A 27,042-nucleotide genomic window follows, 5' to 3' on the forward strand; every position below is an offset into this window, starting at 1 on the left:
ACCTTCCCACAGCGTCTCTCCGCCTCGAAGCAGACGGAAGCGCAGCTGGCGATTGAGCTGACCTTTGTGAACTCGACAGCCAGCCACCGCCATCTTCTTCTTGCCCTGCGTCACATGGAACACCGCCAGCACCGTCGCCTCACCTGGTGGGCGGAGCAAGGGTTCCACGCCGAGGAAGTGCTGAGCAATGATGCTGCGATAACTCACCCACAGCGTTGTGGTGTAGGAGTGGCGGCAACTTGCTGTTAAGCTCCGCCTTCAGCTGCTCAACCAGCTGGTAGATGATGGCGTTGAGCTTCAGTGGGACACTCTGCCTCGCCGCCATCTGCTGGATGGACTTGCTGGCCGCCACGTTGAAGCCGTACACGCTGCCTGCGGAGGAGCGCCGTCACCCGGAGTCAAGTGGCACACCGCAGGCTCCTACCTCCAAAAGTCACCGCCATGTTGAGGTCATTTTCGGAGACGTCGCCGATGCCAGAGTGAACCACCGCCAGTCCACACTGGTCCTGGGCGTCGTAGGTGTCCACAATACTCAAGATGGCCTCCAAAGAGCCGTCCACATCAGCTGTGGGCGTGCAACAGGAAGAGGAGGTGAAGAAGGAAGATGGCGCGAAGGCGGCGGCTGGTACCTTTGATGATGAGCGGCAGGCTGAGGTCGGCGTGGGACGTCTTCTCGCTGGACCTCAGCTTGCCCTTGGTGTTTTGGTACTGGAGGAAGTTCCTTTGGCGCCAGGAGAGGTGGGTCAGCCCCTCCCTCTGCTTCCTGTACTCATCCAGGTGTTCTTTCTGTTTCACCTGGATGACGCTTTGCTCCGCCCTCATCCTCTGAAGCTCCGCCTCTCGGTTCCTCCAGTCCACCACCTCTCTGGCTCGCTGCTGTAGACAGAAGCACCACGTCCTCACCTGGGCCTCACCACCTAGAAGGGGCGTGGCTTCCTGACCTCAGACTCCACCTCCAAGATGGAATCGCCGGCAGGCGGAAGCTCCTTCCAGCCAATCACCTCCACCGCCATGCTTGGCCCCGCCTCTTTGACCACTTGGCCCTTCTCGTCAAACAGGTAGCGCACCTTTGCCCAAGTCCTCCCTGCCACCAGGACACAGCCTCGCTTCAGCGTCCCCCGCTGGACGATGGCAGTCGTGGCGGGACTGCAGCAACAAGATGAAGCAGGATATGGATTTCAGCAACTTCCTGTTTAAATGGATCCCCAGGCGTCTATATACACACACACACACACACACACACACACGTGTGTGTGTGTGTGTGTGTGTGTGTATATATATATATATATATATATATATATATATATATATATACACACACAGTGGGGCAAAAAAGTATTTAGTCAGCCAGCGATTGTGCAAGTTCTCCCACTTAAAATGATGACAGAGGTCTGTAATTTTCATCATAGGTACACTTCAACTGTGAAAGACAGAATGTGAAAAAAAAATCCAGGAATTCACATTGTGGGAATTTTAAAAAATGTATTTGTAAATTATGATGGAAAATAAGTATTTGGTCAATAACAAAAATTCAACTCAATACTTTGTAATATAACCTTTGTTGGCAATAACAGAGGTCAAAGGATTACTATAGGTCTTTACCAGGTTTGCACACACAGTAGCTGGTATTTTGGCCCATTCCTCTATGCAGATCTTCTCAAGAGCATTGATGTTTTGGGGCTGTCGCTGAGCAACACAGACTTTCAACTCCCTCCACAGATTTTCTATGGGGTTGAGGTCTGGAGACTGGCTAGGTCACTCCAGGACTTTCAAATGCTTCTTACAGAGTCACTCCTTCATTGCCCAGGCGGTGTGTTTGGGATCATTGTCATGCTGGAAGACCCAGCCACGTTTCATCTTCAAAGCTCTCACTGATGGAAGAAAGTTTTGGCTCAAAATCTCACGATACATGGCCCCCTTCATTCTTTCCTTAACACGGATCAATCGTCCAGTCCCCTTAGCAGAAAAACAACCCAAAGCATGATGTTTCCACCCCCAGTAGGTATGGTGTTCTTGGGATGGTGTTCCTGGGATGCAACTCAGTATTCTTTTTCCTCCAAACACGACGAGTTGAGTTTATACCAAAAAGTTGTATTTTGGTTTCATCTGACCACATGACATTCTCCCAATCCTCTGCTGTATCATCCATGTGCTCTCTGGCAAACTTCAGACGGGCCTGGACATGCACTGGCTTAAGCAGGGGGACACGTCTGGCACTGCAGGATTTCATTCCCTGTCGGCGTAGTGTGTTACTGATGGTAACCTTTGTTACTTTGGTCCCAGCTCTCTGCAGGTCATTCACCAAGTCCCCCCGTGTGATTCTGGGATTTTTGCTCTTCGTTCTCATGATCATTGTGACCCCACGGGATGAGATCTTGCGTGGAGCCCCAGATCGAGGGAGATTATCGGTGGTCTGGTATGTCTTCCATTTTCTGATAATTGCTCCCACAGTTGATTTTTTCACACCAAGCTGCTTGCCTATTGTATATTCACTCTTCCCAGTCTGGTGCAGGTCTACAATTCTTTTCCTGGTGTCCTTCGACAGCTCTTTGGTCTTGGCAATAGTGGAGTTTGGAGTCTGACTGTTTGAGGCTGTGGACAGGTGTCTTTTATACAGATAACAATTTCAAACGGGTTTCATTAATACAGGTAACGAGTGGAGGACAGAAGAGCTTCTTAAAGAAGAAGTTACAGGTCTGTGAGAGCCACAGATCTTCCTTGTTTGAAGTGACCAAATACTTATTTTCCACCATAATTTACAAATAAATTCTTTAAAATTCCGACAATGTGAATTCCTGGATTTTTTTCCACATTCTGTCTCTCACAGTTGAAGTGTACCTATGATGAAAATTACAGACCTCTGTCATCTTTTTAAGTGGGAGAACTTGCACAATCGCTGGCTGACTAAATACTTTTTTGCCCCACTGCATAAATATATATATATATATATATATATATATATATATATATATACACATACACACACACAAACACATATATAGGTATATACAGAACTGTCTCAAAAAATTAGAATATTGTGATAAAGTCCTTTATTTTCTGTATTGCAACTAAAACATGAAAATGTCATACATTCTGGATTCATTACACACCAACAGAAATATTGCAAGCCTTTTATTATTTTAATATTGCTGATTATGGCATACAGCTTTTTTACTTGGTCTGAGGAAATATTCTAATTTCTTTAGATAGGATTTTTGAGTTTTCTTAAGCTGTATGCCATAATCAGCAATATTAAAATATCAATCAATCAATATTTATTAATATAGCCCTAAATCACAAATGTCTCAAAGGACTGTACAAACCACTATGACTACGACAAATAATAAAAAAATAATAAAAGGCTTGCAATAATTCAGTTGATGTGTAATGAATCCAGAATGTATGACATTTTCATGTTTTTAGCTGCATTACAGAAAATAAAGGACTTTATCACAATATTCTAATTTTCTGAGAAAGTCCTGTATGTATGTATATTAAATATATATATATATATATATATATATATATATATATATATACGTATATACATATATATATATATATATATATATACGTATATACATATATATATACATATATATACATACATGTATATATATATATACATACATACATATATATATATATATATATGTACATATGTGTGTGTGTGTATATATATATATATATATATATATATATATATATATATATATATATATATATATATATATATATATATATATATATATATATATGTACACACACATATGCATATATGTATATATATATGTATGTATATATACACACACATGTACACACACACAAAGGTGCTGGTCATATTATTAGAATATCATGAAAAAGTTGATTTATTTAATTAAATCCATTTAGAAAGTCAAACTTGTAGAATGTACCTCTCGTTTTGATTCTGTATGACACACAATCATGGGGAAGACTGCTGACTTGACAACTGTCCAAAAGATGACCATTGATACTTTAAAGAAGGAGGGCAAGACACAAAAGGTCATTGCCAAAGAGGTTAAATGTTCCAGAGCTCTGTGTCCAAGCACATTAATAGAGAGGCGAAGGGAAGACAAAGATATGGTAGAAAAAAAGTGTACAAGCAAGAGGGATAACCGCGCCCTGGACAAAACCGATTCAAAAATGTGGGGGAGATCCACAAAGAGTGGACGGCAGCTGGAGTCAGTGCTTCAAGAACCACCACGCACCGACGTATGCAAGATATGGGCTTCAGCTGTCGCATTCCTTGTGTAAAGCCACTCTTGAATAAGAGACAACGTCAAAAGTGTCTCGCCTGGGCTCAAGACAAAAAGGACTGGACTGCTGCTGAGTGGTCCAAAGTTATGTTTTCAGATGAAAGTAAATTTTGAATCTCCTTTGGAAATCAAGGTCCCAGAGTCTGGAGGAAGACAGGACAGGCACAGAATCCACGTTGCCTGAAGTCCAGTGTCAAATTTCCACAATGGGTAATGGTCTGGGTTGCCATGTCATCTGCTGGTGTTGGTCCACTGTGTTTCCTGAGGTCTAGGGTCAATGCAGCAGTCTACCAGGAAGTTTTACAACACTTTATGCTGCCTGCCGCCGACCAATTTTATGGAAGTGAAGATTTCAATTTCCAACATGACTTGGCACCTGCATACAGTGCCAAATCCACCAGTACCTGGTTTAAGGACCATGGTATCCCTGTTCTTGATTGGCCTGCAAACACACCTGACCTTAACCCCATAGAAAAGCTCTGGGGTATTGTGAAGCGGAAGATGCCCGATGCCAGACCCAACAATGCTGAAGAGCAGAAGGCCACTATTAAAGCAACCTGGACTCTCATAACACCTGAGGAGTGCAACAGACTGGTGGACTTCATGCCACGCCGTATTGCTGCAGCAATTCAGGCAAAAGGAGCTGCAACTAAGTATTGATTGCCGTACATGCTGAAACTTTCCATGTTCATACTTTTCAGTTGGCCCACATTTCTAAAAAATATTTTTTGGTACTAGTCGGAACAAATATTGTAATTTTCTGAGATACGGAATTTGTGATTTTCAGTAATTGTCAGTACTAATCATCAAAATTTAAATAAATAAACATTTCAAATATATCACTGTGTGTGTAATGAATTGATATAATATGTAAGTTTCACGTTCTGAATATAATTACTGAAATAAATCAACTTTTTCATGATATTCTAATATGAACAGCACCTGTATATACACACACATATACATACATATATACACACATACATATATAAATATATACACACACATAAATAAATACAAACACACACACACACACACACACACATATATATATATCTATATCTATATAGATATATATATATCTATATAGATATATATATATCTAAATATAGATATATACATATATATATCTATAGATATATCTACATGTAGATATATCTATAGATATATAGATATATCTACATATAGATATATCTATAGATATATAGCTCTACAGATATACATCTGTCTATCTATCGAGATAGCAACACGTGACAAAGAAGTTGGGAAAGGTGGCAATAAATACTGATAAAGTTGAGGAATGCTCATCAAACACTTATTTGGAACATCCCACAGGTGTGCAGGCTAATTGGGAACAGGTGGGTGCCATGATTGGGTATAAAAACAGCTTCCATGAAATGCTAAGTAATTCACAAACAAGGATGGGGTGAGGTTTACCACTTTGTAAGCAAATTGTCGAACAGTTTTAGAACAACATTTCTCAACGAGCTATTACAAGGAATTTAGGGATTTTACCATCTACGGTCCGTAAATCATCAAAAGGTTCAGAGAATCTGGAGAAATCACTGCACGTAAGCGATGATATTACGGACCTTTGAGCCCTTAGGTGGTACTGCATCAAAAACCGACATCAGTGTGTAAAAGATATCACCACATGGGCTCGGGAACACTACATAAAACCTCTGTCAGTAACTACAGTTGGTCGCTACATCTGTAAGATTAAGTTAAAACACTACTATGCAAAGCCAAACCCATTTATCAACAACACCCAGAAACGCCGCCGGCTTCTAAGATGGACTGATGAAAAGTGGAAAAGTGTTCTGTGGACTGACGAGTCCACATTTCAAATTATATTTGGAAACAGAGGACGTGGTGTCCTCCAGAACAAAGTGGTAAATAACCATCCGGATTATTATAGGCGCAAAGTTGAAAAGTCAGCATCTGTGATGGTATGGGGGTGCATTAGTGCCCAAGGCATGGGTAACTTACACATCTGTGAAGGCACCATTAATGCTGAAAGGTCCATACAGGTTTTGGAACTACATATGTTGTCATCCAAGCAACGTTATCATGGACGCCCCTGCTTATTTCAGCAAGACAATGCCAATCCACGTGTTACAACAGCGTGGCTTTGTAGTAAAAGAGTGCTGGTACTTTCCTGGCCCGCCTGCAGTCCAGACCTGTCTCCCATGGAAAATGTGTGGTGCATTATGAAGTGTAAAATAGGACAGCGGAGACCCCGGACTGTTGAAGGACTGAAGCTCTACATAAAACAAGAATGGGAAAGAATTCCACTTTCAAAGCTTCGACAAATAGTTGAAGGCTGACAATTTTTCTGGGGGCATGACCCCCCAGAAAAATGTTGACATCTATGTTAGCTTAGGATACATTTCCTGCTATTATGAGTCACAATCGAGCAATATTTTCCTGACCCAAATTCCACATTTATTAGCAAATATTTTCATAAAAATGTATCATGTGATGAAATGTATGTATACAAGTTTACACATATATCAAATTCTTGCACGCTTTTGGATTATTTGGAATTCTTTGCCTTGTACTGATAACTAGGTCAACGCAGAGTAGAGATGTGCGGTTTGCGGTCTCATCCGCGGACGTGGTCGGGAGGGTGACATGACGAAAAAATAGATTTTAAATAGAATCGGGCGGGTGGCGGTTGGAACATTCGGAAAAATATATATACATAGTTAAAATGTTATGTTGAAAATGTTCATTTAGCCTACTGACGTGTATTTATAAATGGTTGATTTATATAGGCTAGTAAGTAAAGTGTCGTACCTGACATCACTTGATGGTACAATCCATAAAACACGTCACAGACAAGGTCACGCTAACATCACGTGACACCTCTGATGAAGGCTGACATCACTTGATGGTACAATCCATATAACACGTCACAGACAAGGTCACGCTAACATCACGTGACACCTCTGATGAAGGCTGACAACACTTGATGGTACAATCCATATAACACGTCACAGACAAGGTCACGCTAACATCACGTGACACCTCTGATGAAGGCTGACAACACTTGATGGTACAATCCATATAACACGTCACAGACAAGGTCACGCTAACATCACGTGACACCTCTGATGAAGGCTGACAACACTTGATGGTACAATCCATATAACACGTCACAGACAAGGTCACGCTAACATCACGTGACACCTCTGATGAAGGCTGACAACACTTGATGGTACAATCCATATAACACGTCACAGACGAGGTCACGCTAGCATCACGTGACACCTCTGATGAAGGCTGACAACACTTGATGGTACAATCCATATAACACGTCACAGACAAGGTCACGCTAACATCACGTGACACCTCTGATGAAGGCTGACAACACTTGATGGTACAATCCATATAACACGTCACAGACAAGGTCACGCTACCATCACGTGACACTTCTGATGAAGGCTGACAACACTTGATGGTACAATCCATATAACACGTCACAGACAAGGTCACGCTAACATCACGTGACACTTCTGATGAAGGCTGACAACACTTGATGGTACAATCCATATAACACGTCACAGACAAGGTCACGCTAACATCACGTGACACCTCTGATGAAGGCTGACAACACTTGATGGTACAATCCATATAACACGTCACAGACGAGGTCACGCTAACATCACGTGACACCTCTGATGAAAGCTGACAACACTTGATGGTACAATCCATATAACACGTCACAGACGAGGTCACGCTAACATCACGTGACACCTCTGATGAAGGCTGACAACACTTGATGGTACAATCCATATAACACGTCACAGACAAGGTCACGCTAACATCACGTGACACCTCTGATGAAGGCTGACAACACTTGATGGTACAATCCATATAACACGTCACAGACGAGGTCACGCTAGCATCACGTGACACCTCTGATGAAGGCTGACAACACTTGATGATACAATCCATATAACACGTCACAGACGAGGTCACACTACCATCACGTGACACCTCTGATGAAGGCTGACAACACTTGATGGTACAATCCATATAACACGTCACAGACGAGGTCACGCTAACATCACGTGACACCTCTGATGAAGGCTGACAACACTTGATGGTACAATCCATATAACACGTCACAGACGAGGTCACGCTAACCTCACGTGACACCTCTGATGAAGACTGACAACACTTGATGGTACAATCCATATAACACGTCACAGACAAGGTCACGCTAACATCACGTGACACCTCTGATGAAGGCTGACAACACTTGATGGTACAATCCATATAACACGTCACAGACAAGGTCACGCTAACATCACGTGACACCTCTGATGAAGGCTGACAACACTTGATGGTACAATCCATATAACACGTCACAGATGACGTCCCGCTAACATCACGTGACACCTCTGATGAAGGCTGACAACACTTGATGGTACAATCCATATAACACGTCACAGACAAGGTCACGCTAACATCACGTGACACCTCTGATGAAGGCTGACAACACTTGATGGTACAATCCATATAACACGTCACAGACGAGGTCACGCTAACATCACGTGACACCTCTGATGAAGGCTGACAACACTTGATGGTACAATCCATATAACACGTCACAGACGAGGTCACGCTAACATCACGTGACACCTCTGATAAAGGCTGACAACACTTGATGGTACAATCCATATAACACGTCACAGATGACGTCCCGCTAACATCACGTGACACCTCTGATGAAGGCTGACAACACTTGATGGTACAATCCATATAACACGTCACAGACAAGGTCACGCTAACATCACGTGACACCTCTGATGAAGGCTGACAACACTTGATGGTACAATCCATGTAACACGTCACAGACAAGGTCACGCTAACATCACGTGACACCTCTGATGAAGGCTGACAACACTTGATGGTACAATCCATATAACACGTCACAGACAAGGTCACGCTAACATCACGTGACACCTCTGATGAAGGCTGACAACACTTGATGGTACAATCCATATAACACGTCACAGACGAGGTCACGCTAACATCACGTGACACCTCTGATGAAGGCTGACAACACTTGATGGTACAATCCATATAACACGTCACAGACGAGGTCACGCTACCATCACGTGACACCTCTGATGAAGACTGACAACACTTGATGGTACAATCCATATAACACGTCACAGACAAGGTCACGCTAACATCACGTGACACCTCTGATGAAGGCTGACAACACTTGATGGTACAATCCATATAACACGTCACAGACAAGGTCACGCTAACATCACGTGACACCTCTGATGAAGGCTGACAACACTTGATGGTACAATCCATATAACACGTCACAGATGACGTCCCGCTAACATCACGTGACACCTCTGATGAAGGCTGACAACACTTGATGGTACAATCCATATAACACGTCACAGACGAGGTCACACTACCATCACGTGACACCTCTGATGAAGGCTGACAACACTTGATGGTACAATCCATATAACACGTCACAGACGAGGTCACACTACCATCACGTGACACCTCTGATGAAGGCTGACAACACTTGATGGTACAATCCATATAACACGTCACAGACGAGGTCACGCTAACATCACGTGACACCTCTGATGAAGGCTGACAACACTTGATGGTACAATCCATGTAACACGTCACAGACAAGGTCACGCTAACATCACGTGACACCTCTGATGAAGGCTGACAACACTTGATGGTACAATCCATATAACACGTCACAGATGACGTCCCGCTAACATCACGTGACACCTCTGATGAAGGCTGACAACACTTGGTGGTACAATCCATATAACACGTCACAGACGAGGTCACGCTAACATCACGTAACACCTCTGATGAAGGCTGACAACACTTGATGGTACAATCCATATAACACGTCACAGACAAGGTCACGCTAACATCACGTGACACCTCTGATGAAGGCTGACAACACTTGATGGTACAATCCATATAACACGTCACAGACGAGGTCACGCTAACATCACGTGACACCTCTGATGAAGGCTGACAACACTTGATGGTACAATCCATATAACACGTCACAGACAAGGTCACGCTAACATCACGTGACACCTCTGATGAAGGCTGCCAACACTTGATGGTACAATCCATATAACACGTCACAGACGAGGTCACACTACCATCACGTGACACCTCTCATGAAGGCTGACAACACTTGATGGTACAATCCATATAACACGTCACAGACGAGGTCACGCTAACATCACTTGACACCTCTGATGAAGGCTGACAACACTTGATGGTACAATCCATATAACACGTCACAGACGAGGTCACGCTAACATCACGTGACACCTCTGATGAAGGCTGACAACACTTGATGGTACAATCCATACAACACGTCACAGATGACGTCCCGCTAACATCACGTGACACCTCTGATGAAGGCTGACAACACTTGATGGTACAATCCATATAACACGTCACAGACAAGGTCACGCTACCATCACGTGACACCTCTGATGAAGGCTGACAACACTTGATGGTACAATCCATATAACACGTCACAGACAACGTCACGCTAACATCACGTGACACCTCTGATGAAGGCTGACAACACTTGATGGTACAATCCATATAACACGTCACAGACAAGGTCACGCTAACATCACGTGACACCTCTGATGAAGGCTGACAGCACTTGATGGTACAATCCATATAACACGTCACAGACAAGGTCACGCTAACATCACGTGACACCTCTGATGAAGGCTGACAACACTTGATGGTACAATCCATATAACACGTCACAGACAAAGTCACGCTAACATCACGTGACACTTCTGATGAAGGCTGATAACACTTGATGGTACAATCCATATAACACGTCACAGATGACGTCCCGCTAACATCACGTGACACCTCTGATGAAGGCTGACAACACTTGATGGTACAATCCATATAACACGTCACAGACGAGGTCACGCTAACATCACGTGACACCTCTGATGAAGGCTGACAACACTTGATGGTACAATCCATATAACACGTCACAGACGAGGTCACGCTAACATCATGTGACACCTCTGATGAAGGCTGACAACACTTGATGGTACAATCCATATAACACGTCACAGACAAGGTCACGCTAACATCACGTGACACCTCTGATGAAGGCTGACAACACTTGATGGTACAATCCATATAACACGTCACAGACGAGGTCACGCTAACATCACGTGACACCTCTGATGAAGGCTGACAACACTTGATGGTACAATCCATATAACACGTCACAGATGACGTCACGCTAACATCACGTGACACCTCTGATGAAGGCTGACAACACTTGATGGTACAATCCATATAACACGTCACAGATGACGTCACGCTAACATCACGTGACACCTCTGATGAAGGCTGACAACACTTGATGGTACAATCCATATAACACGTCACAGACAAGGTCACGCTAACATCACGTGACACCTCTGATGAAGGCTGACAACACTTGATGGTACAATCCATATAACACGTCACAGACAAGGTCACGCTAACATCACGTGACACCTCTGATGAAGGCTGACAACACTTGATGGTACAATCCATATAACACGTCACAGACAAGGTCACGCTAACATCACGTGACACCTCTGATGAAGGCTGACAACACTTGATGGTACAATCCATATAACACGTCACAGATGACGTCACGCTAACATCACGTGACACCTCTGATGAAGGCTGACAACACTTGATGGTACAATCCATATAACACGTCACAGACGAGGTCACGCTAGCATCACGTGACACCTCTGATGAAGGCTGACAACACTTGATGGTGAAATCCATATAACACGTTACAGACAAGGTCACGCTAACATCACGTGACACCTCTGATGAAGGCTGACAACACTTGATGGTACAATCCATATAACACGTCACAGACAAGGTCACGCTAACATCACGTGACACCTCTGATGAAGGCTGACAACACTTGATGGTACAATCCATACAACACGTCACAGACAAGGTCACGCTACCATCACGTGACACCTCTGATGAAGGCTGACAACACTTGATGGTAAAATCCATATAACACGTCACAGACAAGGTCACGCTAACATCACGTGACACCTCTGATGAAGGCTGACAACACTTGATGGTACAATCCATATAACACGTCACAGACAAGGTCACGCTAACATCACGTGACACCTCTGATGAAGGCTGACAACACTTGATGGTACAATCCATATAACACGTCACAGACAAGGTCACGCTAACATCACGTGACACCTCTGATGAAGGCTGACAACACTTGATGGTACAATCCATATAACACGTCACAGATGACGTCACGCTAACATCACGTGACACCTCTGATGAAGGCTGACAACACTTGATGGTACAATCCATATAACACGTCACAGATGACGTCCCGCTAACATCACGTGACACCTCTGATGAAGGCTGACAACACTTGATGGTACAATCCATATAACACGTCACAGACAAGGTCACGCTAACATCACGTGACACCTCTGATGAAGGCTGACAACACTTGATGGTACAATCCATATAACACGTCACAGATGACGTCCCGCTAACATCACGTGACACCTCTGATGAAGGCTGACAACACTTGATGGTACAATCCATATAACACGTCACAGACAAGGTCACGCTAACATCACGTGACACCTCTGATGAAGGCTGACAACACTTGATGGTACAATCCATATAACACGTCACAGACAAGGTCACGCTAACATCACGTGACACCTCTGATGAAGGCTGACAACACTTGATGGTACAATCCATATAACACGTCACAGACAAGGTCACGCTAACATCACGTGACACCTCTGATGAAGGCTGACAACACTTGATGGTACAATCCATATAACACGTCACAGATGACGTCACGCTAACATCACGTGACACCTCTGATGAAGGCTGACAACACTTGATGGTACAATCCATATAGCACGTCACAGACAAGGGTCACGCTAACATCACGTGACACCTCTGATGAAGGCTGACAACACTTGATGGTACAATTCTTATAACACGTCACAGACAAGGTCACGCTAACATCACGTGACACCTCTGATGAAGGCTGACAACACTTGATGGTACAATCCATATAACACGTCACAGACAAGGTCACGCTAACATCACGTGACACCTCTGATGAAGGCTGACAACACTTGATGGTACAATCCATATAACACGTCACAGACAAGGTCACGCTAACATCACGTGACACCTCTGATGAAGGCTGACAACACTTGATGGTACAATCCATATAACACGTCACAGACGAGGTCACGCTAACATCACGTGACACCTCTGATGAAGGCTGACAACACTTGATGGTACAATCCATATAACACGTCACAGACGAGGTCACGCTAACATCACGTGACACCTCTGATGAAGGCTGACAACACTTGATGGTACAATCCATATAACACGTCACAGACGAGGTCACGCTAACATCACGTGACACCTCTGATGAAGACTGACAACACTTGATGGTACAATCCATATAACACGTCACAGACGAGGTCACGCTAACATCACGTGACACCTCTGATGAAGGCTGACAACACTTGATGGTACAATCCATATAACACGTCACAGACAAGGTCACGCTAACATCACGTGACACCTCTGATGAAGGCTGACAACACTTGATGGTACAATCCATATAACACGTCACAGACAAGGTCACGCTAACATCACGTGACACCTCTGATGAAGGCTGACAACACTTGATGGTACAATCCATATAACACGTCACAGACGAGGTCACGCTAACATCACGTGACACCTCTGATGAAGACTGACAACACTTGATGGTACAATCCATATAACACGTCACAGACGAGGTCACGCTAACATCACGTGACACCTCTGATGAAGGCTGACAACACTTGATGGTACAATCCATATAACACGTCACAGACGAGGTCACGCTAACATCACGTGACACCTCTGATGAAGACTGACAACACTTGATGGTACAATCCATATAACACGTCACAGACGAGGTCACGCTAACATCACGTGACACCTCTGATGAAGGCTGACAACACTTGATGGTAAAATCCATATAACACGTCACAGACGAGGTCACGCTAACATCACGTGACACCTCTGATGAAGGCTGACAACACTTGATGGTACAATCCATATAACACGTCACAGACGAGGTCACGCTAACATCACGTGACACCTCTGATGAAGGCTGACAACACTTGATGGTACAATCCATATAACACGTCACAGACGAGGTCACGCTAACATCACGTGACACCTCTGATGAAGGCTGACAACACTTGATGGTACAATCCATATAACACGTCACAGACGAGGTCACGCTAACATCACGTGACACCTCTGATGAAGACTGACAACACTTGATGGTACAATCCATATAACACGTCACAGACGAGGTCACGCTAACATCACGTGACACCTCTGATGAAGGCTGACAACACTTGATGGTAAAATCCATATAACACGTCACAGACGAGGTCACGCTAACATCACGTGACACCTCTGATGAAGACTGACAACACTTGATGGTACAATCCATATAACACGTCACAGACGAGGTCACGCTAACATCACGTGACACCTCTGATGAAGGCTGACAACACTTGATGGTACAATCCATATAACACGTCACAGACAAGGTCACGCTAACATCACGTGACACCTCTGATGAAGGCTGACAACACTTGATGGTACAATCCATATAACACGTCACAGACAAGGTCACGCTAACATCACGTGACACCTCTGATGAAGGCTGACAACACTTGATGGTACAATCCATATAACACGTCGCAGAAAAGGTCACGCTAACATCACGTGACACCTCTGATGAAGGCTAACAACACTTGATGGTACAATCCATATAACACGTCACAGACAAGGTCACGCTAACATCACGTGACACCTCTGATGAAGGCTGACAACACTCGATGGTACAATCCATATAACACGTCACAGACGAGGTCACGCTAACATCACGTGACACCTCTGATGAAGGCTGACAACACTTGATGGTACAATCCATATAACACGTCACAGACAAGGTCACGCTACCATCACGTGACACCTCTGATGAAGGCTGACAACACTTGATGGTGAAATCCATATAACACGTTACAGACAAGGTCACGCTAACATCACGTGACACCTCTGATGAAGGCTGACAACACTTGATGGTACAATCCATATAACACGTCACAGACAAGGTCACGCTAACATCACGTGACACCTCTGATGAAGGCTGACAACACTTGATGGTACAATCCATATAACACGTCACAGACAAGGTCACGCTAACATCACGTGACACCTCTGATGAAGGCTGACAACACTGGATGGTACAATCCATATAACACGTCACAGACAAGGTCACGCTAACATCACGTGACACTTCTGATGAAGGCTGACAACACTTGATGGTACAATCCATATAACACGTCACAGACAAGGTCACGCTAACATCACGTGACACCTCTGATGAAGGCTGACAACACTTGATGGTACAATCCATATAACACGTCACAGACAAGGTCACGCTAACATCACGTGACACCTCTGATGAAAGCTGACAACACTTGATGGTACAATCCATATAACACGTCACAGACGAGGTCACGCTAACATCACGTGACACCTCTGATGAAGGCTGACAACACTTGATGGTACAATCCATATAACACGTCACAGACAAGGTCACGCTAACATCACGTGACACCTCTGATGAAGGCTGACAACACTTGATGGTACAATCCATATAACACGTCACAGACAAGGTCACGCTAACATCACGTGACACCTCTGATGAAGGCTGACAACACTTGATGGTACAATCCATATAACACGTCACAGACAAGGTCACGCTAACATCACGTGACACCTCTGATGAAGGCTGACAACACTTGATGGTACAATCCATATAAAACATCACAGACAAGGTCACGCTACCATCACGTGACACCTCTGATGAAGGCAGACAACACTTGATGGTACAATCCATATAACACGTCACAGACAAGGTCACGCTAACATCACGTGACACCTCTGATGAAGGCTGCCAACACTTGATGGTACAATCCATATAACACGTCACAGACAAGGTCACGCTAACATCACGTGACACCTCTGATGAAAGCTGACAACACTTGATGGTACAATCCATATAACACGTCACAGACGAGGTCACGCTAACATCACGTGACACCTCTGATGAAGGCTGACAACACTTGATGGTACAATCCATATAACACGTCACAGACGAGGTCACGCTAACATCACGTGACACCTCTGATGAAGACTGACAACACTTGATGGTACAATCCATATAACACGTCACAGACGAGGTCACGCTAACATCACGTGACACCTCTGATGAAGGCTGACAACACTTGATGGTACAATCCATATAACACGTCACAGACGAGGTCACGCTAACATCACGTGACACCTCTGATGAAGACTGACAACACTTGATGGTACAATCCATATAACACGTCACAGACGAGGTCACGCTAACATCACGTGACACCTCTGATGAAGGCTGACAACACTTGATGGTACAATCCATATAACACGTCACAGACGAGGTCACGCTAACATCACGTGACACCTCTGATGAAGGCTGACAACACTTGATGGTACAATCCATATAACACGTCACAGACGAGGTCACGCTAACATCACGTGACACCTCTGATGAAGGCTGACAACACTTGATGGTACAATCCATATAACACGTCACAGACAAGGTCACGCTAACATCACGTGACACCTCTGATGAAGGCTGACAACACTTGATGGTACAATCCATATAACACGTCACAGACAAGGTCACGCTAACATCACGTGACACCTCTGATGAAGGCTGACAACACTTGATGGTACAATCCATATAACACGTCACAGACGAGGTCACGCTAACATCACGTGACACCTCTGATGAAGGCTGACAACACTTGATGGTACAATCCATATAACACGTCACAGACGAGGTCACGCTAACATCATGTGACACCTCTGATGAAGGCAGACAACACTTGATGGTACAATCCATATAACACGTCACAGACAAGGTCACGCTACCATCACGTGACACCTCTGATGAAGGCTGACAACACTTGATGGTGAAATCCATATAACACGTCACAGACAAGGTCACGCTAACATCACGTGACACCTCTGATGAAGGCTGACAACACTTGATGGTACAATCCATATAACACGTCACAGACAAGGTCACGCTAACATCACGTGACACCTCTGATGAAGGCTAACAACACTTGAGGGTACAATCCATATAACACGTCACAGACAAGGTCACGCTACCATCACGTGACACCTCTGATGAAGGCTGACAACACTGGATGGTACAATCCATATAACACGTCACAGACAAGGTCACGCTAACATCACGTGACACTTCTGATGAAGGCTGACAACACTTGATGGTACAATCCATACAACACGTCACAGACAAGGTCACGCTAACATCACGTGACACCTCTGATGAAGGCTGACAACACTTGATGGTACAATCCATATAACACGTCACAGACGAGGTCACGCTAACATCACGTGACACCTCTGATGAAGGCTGACAACACTTGATGGTACAATCCATATAACACGTCACAGACAAGGTCACGCTAACATCACGTGACACCTCTGATGAAGGCTGACAACACTTGATGGTACAATCCATATAACACGTCACAGACAAGGTCACGCTAACATCACGTGACACCTCTGATGAAGGCTGACAACACTTGATGGTACAATCCATATAACACGTCACAGACAAGGTCACGCTAACATCACGTGACACCTCTGATGAAGGCTGAAAACACTTGATGGTACAATCCATATAACACGTCACAGACGAGGTCACGCTAACATCACGTGACACCTCTGATGAAGGCTGACAACACTTGATGGTACAATCCATATAACACGTCACAGACAAGGTCACGCTAACATCACGTGACACCTCTGATGAAGGCTGACAACACTTGATGGTACAATCCATATAACACGTCACAGACGAGGTCACGCTAACATCATGTGACACCTCTGATGAAGGCAGACAACACTTGATGGTACAATCCATATAACACGTCACAGACAAGGTCACGCTACCATCACGTGACACCTCTGATGAAGGCTGACAACACTTGATGGTGAAATCCATATAACACGTCACAGACAAGGTCACGCTAACATCACGTGACACCTCTGATGAAGGCTGACAACACTTGATGGTACAATCCATATAACACGTCACAGACAAGGTCACGCTAACATCACGTGACACCTCTGATGAAGGCTGACAACACTTGATGGTACAATCCATATAACACGTCACAGACAAGGTCACGCTACCATCACGTGACACCTCTGATGAAGGCTGACAACACTGGATGGTACAATCCATATAACACGTCACAGACAAGGTCACGCTAACATCACGTGACACTTCTGATGAAGGCTGACAACACTTGATGGTACAATCCATACAACACGTCACAGACAAGGTCACGCTAACATCACGTGACACCTCTGATGAGGGCAGACAACGCTTGATGGTACAATCCATATAACACGTCACAGACAACGTCACGCTAACATCACGTGACACCTCTGATGAAGGCTGACAACACTTGATGGTACAATCCATATAACACGTCACAGACAAGGTCACGCTAACATCACGTGACACCTCTGATGAAGGCTGACAACACTTGATGGTACAATCCATATAACACGTCACAGACAAGGTCACGCTAACATCACGTGACACCTCTGATGAAGGCTGACAACACTTGATGGTACAATCCATATAACACGTCACAGACAAAGTCACGCTAACATCACGTGACACTTCTGATGAAGGCTGACAACACTTGATGGTACAATCCATATAACACGTCACAGACAAGGTCACGCTAACATCACGTGACACCTCTGATGAAGGCTGACAACACTTGATGGTACAATCCATATAACACGTCACAGACAAGGTCACGCTAACATCACGTGACACCTCTGATGAAAGCTGACAACACTTGATGGTACAATCCATATAACACGTCACAGACGAGGTCACGCTAACATCACGTGACACCTCTGATGAAGGCTGACAACACTTGATGGTACAATCCATATAACACGTCACAGACAAGGTCACGCTAACATCACGTGACACCTCTGATGAAGGCTGACAACACTTGATGGTACAATCCATATAACACGTCACAGACAAGGTCACGCTAACATCACGTGACACCTCTGATGAAGGCTGACAACACTTGATGGTACAATCCATATAACACGTCACAGACAAGGTCACGCTAACATCACGTGACACCTCTGATGAAGGCTGACAACACTTGATGGTACAATCCATATAAAACATCACAGACAAGGTCACGCTACCATCACGTGACACCTCTGATGAAGGCAGACAACACTTGATGGTACAATCCATATAACACGTCACAGACAAGGTCACGCTAACATCACGTGACACCTCTGATGAAGGCTGCCAACACTTGATGGTACAATCCATATAACACGTCACAGACAAGGTCACGCTAACATCACGTGACACCTCTGATGAAAGCTGACAACACTTGATGGTACAATCCATATAACACGTCACAGACGAGGTCACGCTAACATCACGTGACACCTCTGATGAAGGCTGACAACACTTGATGGTACAATCCATATAACACGTCACAGACGAGGTCACGCTAACATCACGTGACACCTCTGATGAAGACTGACAACACTTGATGGTACAATCCATATAACACGTCACAGACGAGGTCACGCTAACATCACGTGACACCTCTGATGAAGGCTGACAACACTTGATGGTACAATCCATATAACACGTCACAGACGAGGTCACGCTAACATCACGTGACACCTCTGATGAAGACTGACAACACTTGATGGTACAATCCATATAACACGTCACAGACGAGGTCACGCTAACATCACGTGACACCTCTGATGAAGGCTGACAACACTTGATGGTACAATCCATATAACACGTCACAGACGAGGTCACGCTAACATCACGTGACACCTCTGATGAAGGCTGACAACACTTGATGGTACAATCCATATAACACGTCACAGACGAGGTCACGCTAACATCACGTGACACCTCTGATGAAGGCTGACAACACTTGATGGTACAATCCATATAACACGTCACAGACAAGGTCACGCTAACATCACGTGACACCTCTGATGAAGGCTGACAACACTTGATGGTACAATCCATATAACACGTCACAGATAAGGTCACGCTAACATCACGTGACACCTCTGATGAAGGCTGACAACACTTGATGGTACAATCCATATAACACGTCACAGACAAGGTCACGCTAACATCACGTGACACCTCTGATGAAGGCTGACAACACTTGATGGTACAATCCATATAACACGTCACAGACGAGGTCACGCTAACATCACGTGACACCTCTGATGAAGGCTGACAACACTTGATGGTACAATCCATATAACACGTCACAGACGAGGTCACGCTAACATCACGTGACACCTCTGATGAAGGCTGACAACACTTGATGGTACAATCCATATAACACGTCACAGACGAGGTCACGCTAACATCACGTGACACCTCTGATGAAGGCTGACAACACTTGATGGTACAATCCATATAACACGTCACAGACGAGGTCACGCTAACATCACGTGACACCTCTGATGAAGGCTGACAACACTTGATGGTACAATCCATATAACACGTCACAGACAAAGTCACGCTAACATCACGTGACACCTCTGATGAAGGCTGACAACACTTGATGGTACAATCCATATAACACGTCACAGACAAGGTCACGCTAACATCACGTGACACCTCTGATGAAGGCTGACAACACTTGATGGTACAATCCATATAACACGTCACAGACGAGGTCACGCTAACATCACGTGACACCTCTGATGAAGGCTGACAACACTTGATGGTACAATCCATATAACACGTCACAGACGAGGTCACGCTAACATCACGTGGCACCTCTGATGAAGGCTGACAACACTTGATGGTACAATCCATATAACACGTCACAGACAAGGTCACGCTAACATCACGTGACACCTCTGATGAAGGCTGACAACACTTGATGGTACAATCCATATAACACGTCACAGACAAGGTCACGCTACCATCACGTGACACCTCTGATGAAGGCTGACAACACTTGATGGTACAATCCATCTAACACGTCACAGACAAGGTCACGCTAACATCACGTGACACCTCTGATGAAGGCTGACAACACTTGATGGTACAATCCATATAACACGTCACAGACAAGGTCACGCTAACATCACGTGACACCTCTGATGAAGGCTGACAACACTTGATGGTACAATCCATCTAACACGTCACAGACAAGGTCACGCTAACATCACGTGACACCTCTGATGAAGGCTGACAACACTGGATGGTACAATCCATATAACACGTCACAGACGAGGTCACGCTAACATCACGTGACACCTCTGATGAAGGCTGACAACACTTGATGGTACAATCCATATAACACGTCACAGACGAGGTCACGCTAACATCACGTGACACCTCTGATGAAGGCTGACAACACTTGATGGTACAATCCATATAACACGTCACAGACGAGGTCACGCTAACATCACGTGACACCTCTGATGAAGGCTGACAACACTTGATGGTACAATCCATATAACACGTCACAGACAAGGTCACGCTAACATCACGTGACACCTCTGATGAAGGCTGACAACACTTGATGGTACAATCCATGTAACACGTCACAGACAAGGTCACGCTAACATCACGTGACACCTCTGATGAAGACTGACAACACTTGATGGTACAATCCATGGAACACGTCACAGACAAGGTCACGCTAACATCACGTGACACCTCTGATGAAGGCTGACAACACTTGATGGTACAATCCATATAACACGTCACAGACAAGGTCACGCTAACATCACGTGACACCTCTGATGAAGGCTGACAACACTTGATGGTACAATCCATATAACACGTCACAGACAAGGTCACGCTAACATCACGTGACACCTCTGATGAAGACTGACAACACTTGATGGTACAATCCATGTAACACGTCACAGACAAGGTCACGCTAACATCACGTGACACCACTGATGAAGGCTGACAACACTTGATGGTACAATCCATGTAACACGTCACAGACAAGGTCACGCTAACATCACGTGACACCTCTGATGAAGGCTGACAACACTTGATGGTACAATCCATATAACACGTCACAGACGAGGTCACGCTACCATCACGTGACACCTCTGATGAAGGCTGACAACACTTGATGGTACAATCCATATAACACGTCACAGACGAGGTCACGCTAACATCACGTGACACCTCTGATGAAGGCTGACAACACTTGATGGTACAATCCATATAACACGTCACAGACGAGGTCACGCTAACATCACGTGACACCTCTGATGAAGGCTGACAACACTTGATGGTACAATCCATATAACACGTCACAGACGAGGTCACGCTAACATCACGTGACACCTCTGATGAAGGCTGACAACACTTGATGGTACAATCCATATAACACGTCACAGACAAGGTCACGCTAACATCACGTGACACTTCTGATGAAGGCTGACAACACTTGATGGTACAATCCATATAACACGTCACAGATGACGTCCCGCTAACATCACGTGACACCTCTGATGAAGGCTGACAACACTTGATGGTACAATCCATATAACACGTCACAGACGAGGTCACGCTAACATCACGTGACACCTCTGATGAAGGCTGACAACACTTGATGGTACAATCCATATAACACGTCACAGACGAGGTCACGCTAACATCACGTGACACCTCTGATGAAGGCTGACAACACTTGATGGTACAATCCATATAACACGTCACAGACGAGGTCACGCTACCATCACGTGACACCTCTGATGAAGGCTGACAACACTTGATGGTACAATCCATATAACACGTCACAGACGAGGTCACGCTAACATCACGTGACACCTCTGATGAAGGCTGACAACACTTGATGGTACAATCCATATAACACGTCACAGACGAGGTCACGCTAACATCACGTGACACCTCTGATGAAGGCTGACAACACTTGATGGTACAATCCATATAACACGTCACAGACAAGGTCACGCTAACATCACGTGACACTTCTGATGAAGGCTGACAACACTTGATGGTACAATCCATATAACACGTCACAGATGACGTCCCGCTAATATCACGTGACACCTCTGATGAAGGCTGACAACACTTGATGGTACAATCCATATAACACGTCACAGACGAGGTCACGCTAACATCACGTGACACCTCTGATGAAGGCTGACAACACTTGATGGTACAATCCATATAACACGTCACAGACGAGGTCACGCTAACATCACGTGACACCTCTGATGAAGGCTGACAACACTTGATGGTACAATCCATATAACACGTCACAGATGACGTCCCGCTAACATCACGTGACACCTCTGATGAAGGCTGACAACACTTGATGGTACAATCCATATAACACGTCACAGACGAGGTCACGCTAACATCACGTGACACCTCTGATGAAGGCTGACAACACTTGATGGTACAATCCATATAACACGTCACAGACAAGGTCACACTACCATCACGTGACACCTCTGATGAAGGCTGACAACACTTGATGGTACAATCCATATAACACGTCACAGACGAGGTCACACTACCATCACGTGACACCTCTGATGAAGGCTGACAACACTTGATGGTACAATCCATATAACACGTCACAGACGAGGTCACGCTAACATCACGTGACACCTCTGATGAAGGCTGACAACACTTGATGGTACAATCCATATAACACGTCACAGACGAGGTCACGCTAACCTCACGTGACACCTCTGATGAAGGCTGCCAACACTTGATGGTACAATCCATATAACACGTCACAGACAAGGTCACACTACCATCACATGACACCTCTGATGAAGACTGACAACACTTGATGGTACAATCCATATAACACGTCACAGACAAGGTCACGCTAACATCACGTGACACCTCTGATGAAGGCTGACAACACTTGATGGTACAATCCATATAACACGTCACAGACAAGGTCACGCTAACATCACGTGACACCTCTGATGAAGGCTGACAACACTTGATGGTACAATCCATATAACACGTCACAGACAAGGTCACGCTAACATCACGTGACACCTCTGATGAAGGCTGACAACACTTGATGGTACAATCCATATAACACGTCACAGATGACGTCCCGCTAACATCACGTGACACCTCTGATGAAGGCTGACAACACTTGATGGTACAATCCATATAACACGTCACAGACAAGGTCACGCTAACATCACGTGACACCTCTGATGAAGGCTGACAACACTTGATGGTACAATCCATATAACACGTCACAGACGAGGTCACGCTAACATCACGTGACACCTCTGATGAAGGCTGACAACACTTGATGGTACAATCCATATAACACGTCATAGACAAGGTCACGCTAACATCACGTGACACCTCTGATGAAGGCTAACAACACTTGATGGTACAATCCATATAACACGTCACAGACAAGGTCACGCTACCATCACGTGACACCTCTGATGAAGGCTGACAACACTGGATGGTACAATCCATATAACACGTCACAGATGACGTCCCGCTAACATCACGTGACACCTCTGATGAAGGCTGACAACACTTGATGGTACAATCCATACAACACGTCACAGACAGGGTCACGCTAACATCACGTGACACCTCTGATGAGGGCAGACAACGCTTGATGGTACAATCCATATAACACGTCACAGACAACGTCACGCTAACATCACGTGACACCTCTGATGAAGGCTGTCAACACTTGATGGTACAATCCATATAACACGTCACAGACAAGGTCACGCTAACATCACGTGACACCTCTGATGAAGGCTGACAACACTTGATGGTACAATCCATATAACACGTCACAGACGAGGTCACGCTAACATCACGTAACACCTCTGATGAAGGCTGACAACACTTGATGGTACAATCCATATAACACGTCACAGACAAGGTCACGCTAACATCACGTGACACCTCTGATGAAGGCTGCCAACACTTGATGGTACAATCCATATAACACGTCACAGACAAGGTCACGCTAACATCACGTGACACCTCTGATGAAGGCTGACAACACTTGATGGTACAATCCATATAACACGTCACAGACAAGGTCACGCTAACATCACGTGACACCTCTGATGAAGGCTGACAACACTTGATGGTACAATCCATATAACACGTCACAGACAAGGTCACGCTAACATCACGTGACACCTCTGATGAAGGCTGACAACACTTGATGGTACAATCCATATAACACGTCACAGACGAGGTCACGCTAACATCACGTGACACCTCTGATGAAGGCTGACAACACTTGATGGTGAAATCCATATAACACGTCACAGACAAGGTCACGCTAACATCACGTGACACCTCTGATGAAGGCTGACAACACTTGATGGTACAATCCATATAACACGTCACAGACAAGGTCACGCTAACATCACGTGACACCTCTGATGAAGGCTGACAACACTTGATGGTACAATCCATATAACACGTCACAGACAAGGTCACGCTACCATCACGTGACACCTCTGATGAAGGCTGACAACACTTGATGGTACAATCCATATAACACGTCACAGACAAGGTCACGCTAACATCACGTGACACCTCTGATGAAGGCTGACAACACTTGATGGTACAATCCATATAACACGTCACAGACAAGGTCACGCTAACATCACGTGACACCTCTGATGAGGGCAGACAACGCTTGATGGTACAATCCATATAACACGTCACAGACAACGTCACGCTAACATCACGTGACACCTCTGATGAAGGCTGACAACACTTGATGGTACAATCCATATAACACGTCACAGACAACGTCACGCTAACATCACGTGACACCTCTGATGAAGGCTGACAACACTTGATGGTACAATCCATATAACACGTCACAGACGAGGTCACGCTAACATCACGTGACACCTCTGATGAAGGCTGCCAACACTTGATGGTGAAATCCATATAACACGTCACAGACGAGGTCACGCTAACATCACGTGACACCTCTGATAAAGGCTGACAACACTTGATGGTACAATCCATATAACACGTCACAGACGAGGTCACGCTAACATCACGTGACACCTCTGATGAAGGCTGACAACACTTGATGGTACAATCCATATAACACGTCACAGACAAGGTCACGCTAACATCACGTGACACCTCTGATGAAGGCTGACAACACTTGATGGTACAATCCATATAATACGTCACAGACAAGGTCACGCTAACATCACGTGACACCTCTGATGAAGGCTGCCAACACTTGATGGTACAATCCATATAACACGTCACAGACGAGGTCACACTACCATCACGTGACACCTCTGATGAAGGCTGACAACACTTGATGGTACAATCCATATAACACGTCACAGACAAGGTCACGCTAACATCACGTGACACCTCTGATGAAGGCTGACAACACTTGATGGTACAATCCATATAACACGTCAC

At 44.9% G+C, this 27,042-nt stretch overlaps 1 protein-coding gene across 1 annotated transcript in view; it reads right to left on the reverse strand.

Moving 5' to 3' along the window:
* Positions 1–6: 6 nt before the first annotated feature.
* Positions 7–27,042, reverse strand: part of LOC133539229 (translation initiation factor IF-2, mitochondrial-like) — a gene marked incomplete at its 3' end in the record, with an annotated part of 43,127 nt that continues 16,091 nt past the window's right edge. Inside the window, exons 9-13 of the mRNA XM_061881405.1 lie at positions 942–1,146; positions 630–876; positions 425–565; positions 208–372; positions 7–143 (exon numbers count right to left, since the gene is read on the reverse strand). Of these exons, the coding sequence (XP_061737389.1) occupies positions 7–143; positions 208–372; positions 425–565; positions 630–876; positions 942–1,146 (895 nt within the window). The remainder of the gene's footprint in view (positions 144–207; positions 373–424; positions 566–629; positions 877–941; positions 1,147–27,042) is intronic.

The sequence above is a fragment of the Nerophis ophidion genome, linkage group LG20 (assembly GCF_033978795.1).
Source record: "Nerophis ophidion isolate RoL-2023_Sa linkage group LG20, RoL_Noph_v1.0, whole genome shotgun sequence".
Taxonomy (NCBI): Eukaryota; Metazoa; Chordata; class Actinopteri; order Syngnathiformes; family Syngnathidae; genus Nerophis; species Nerophis ophidion.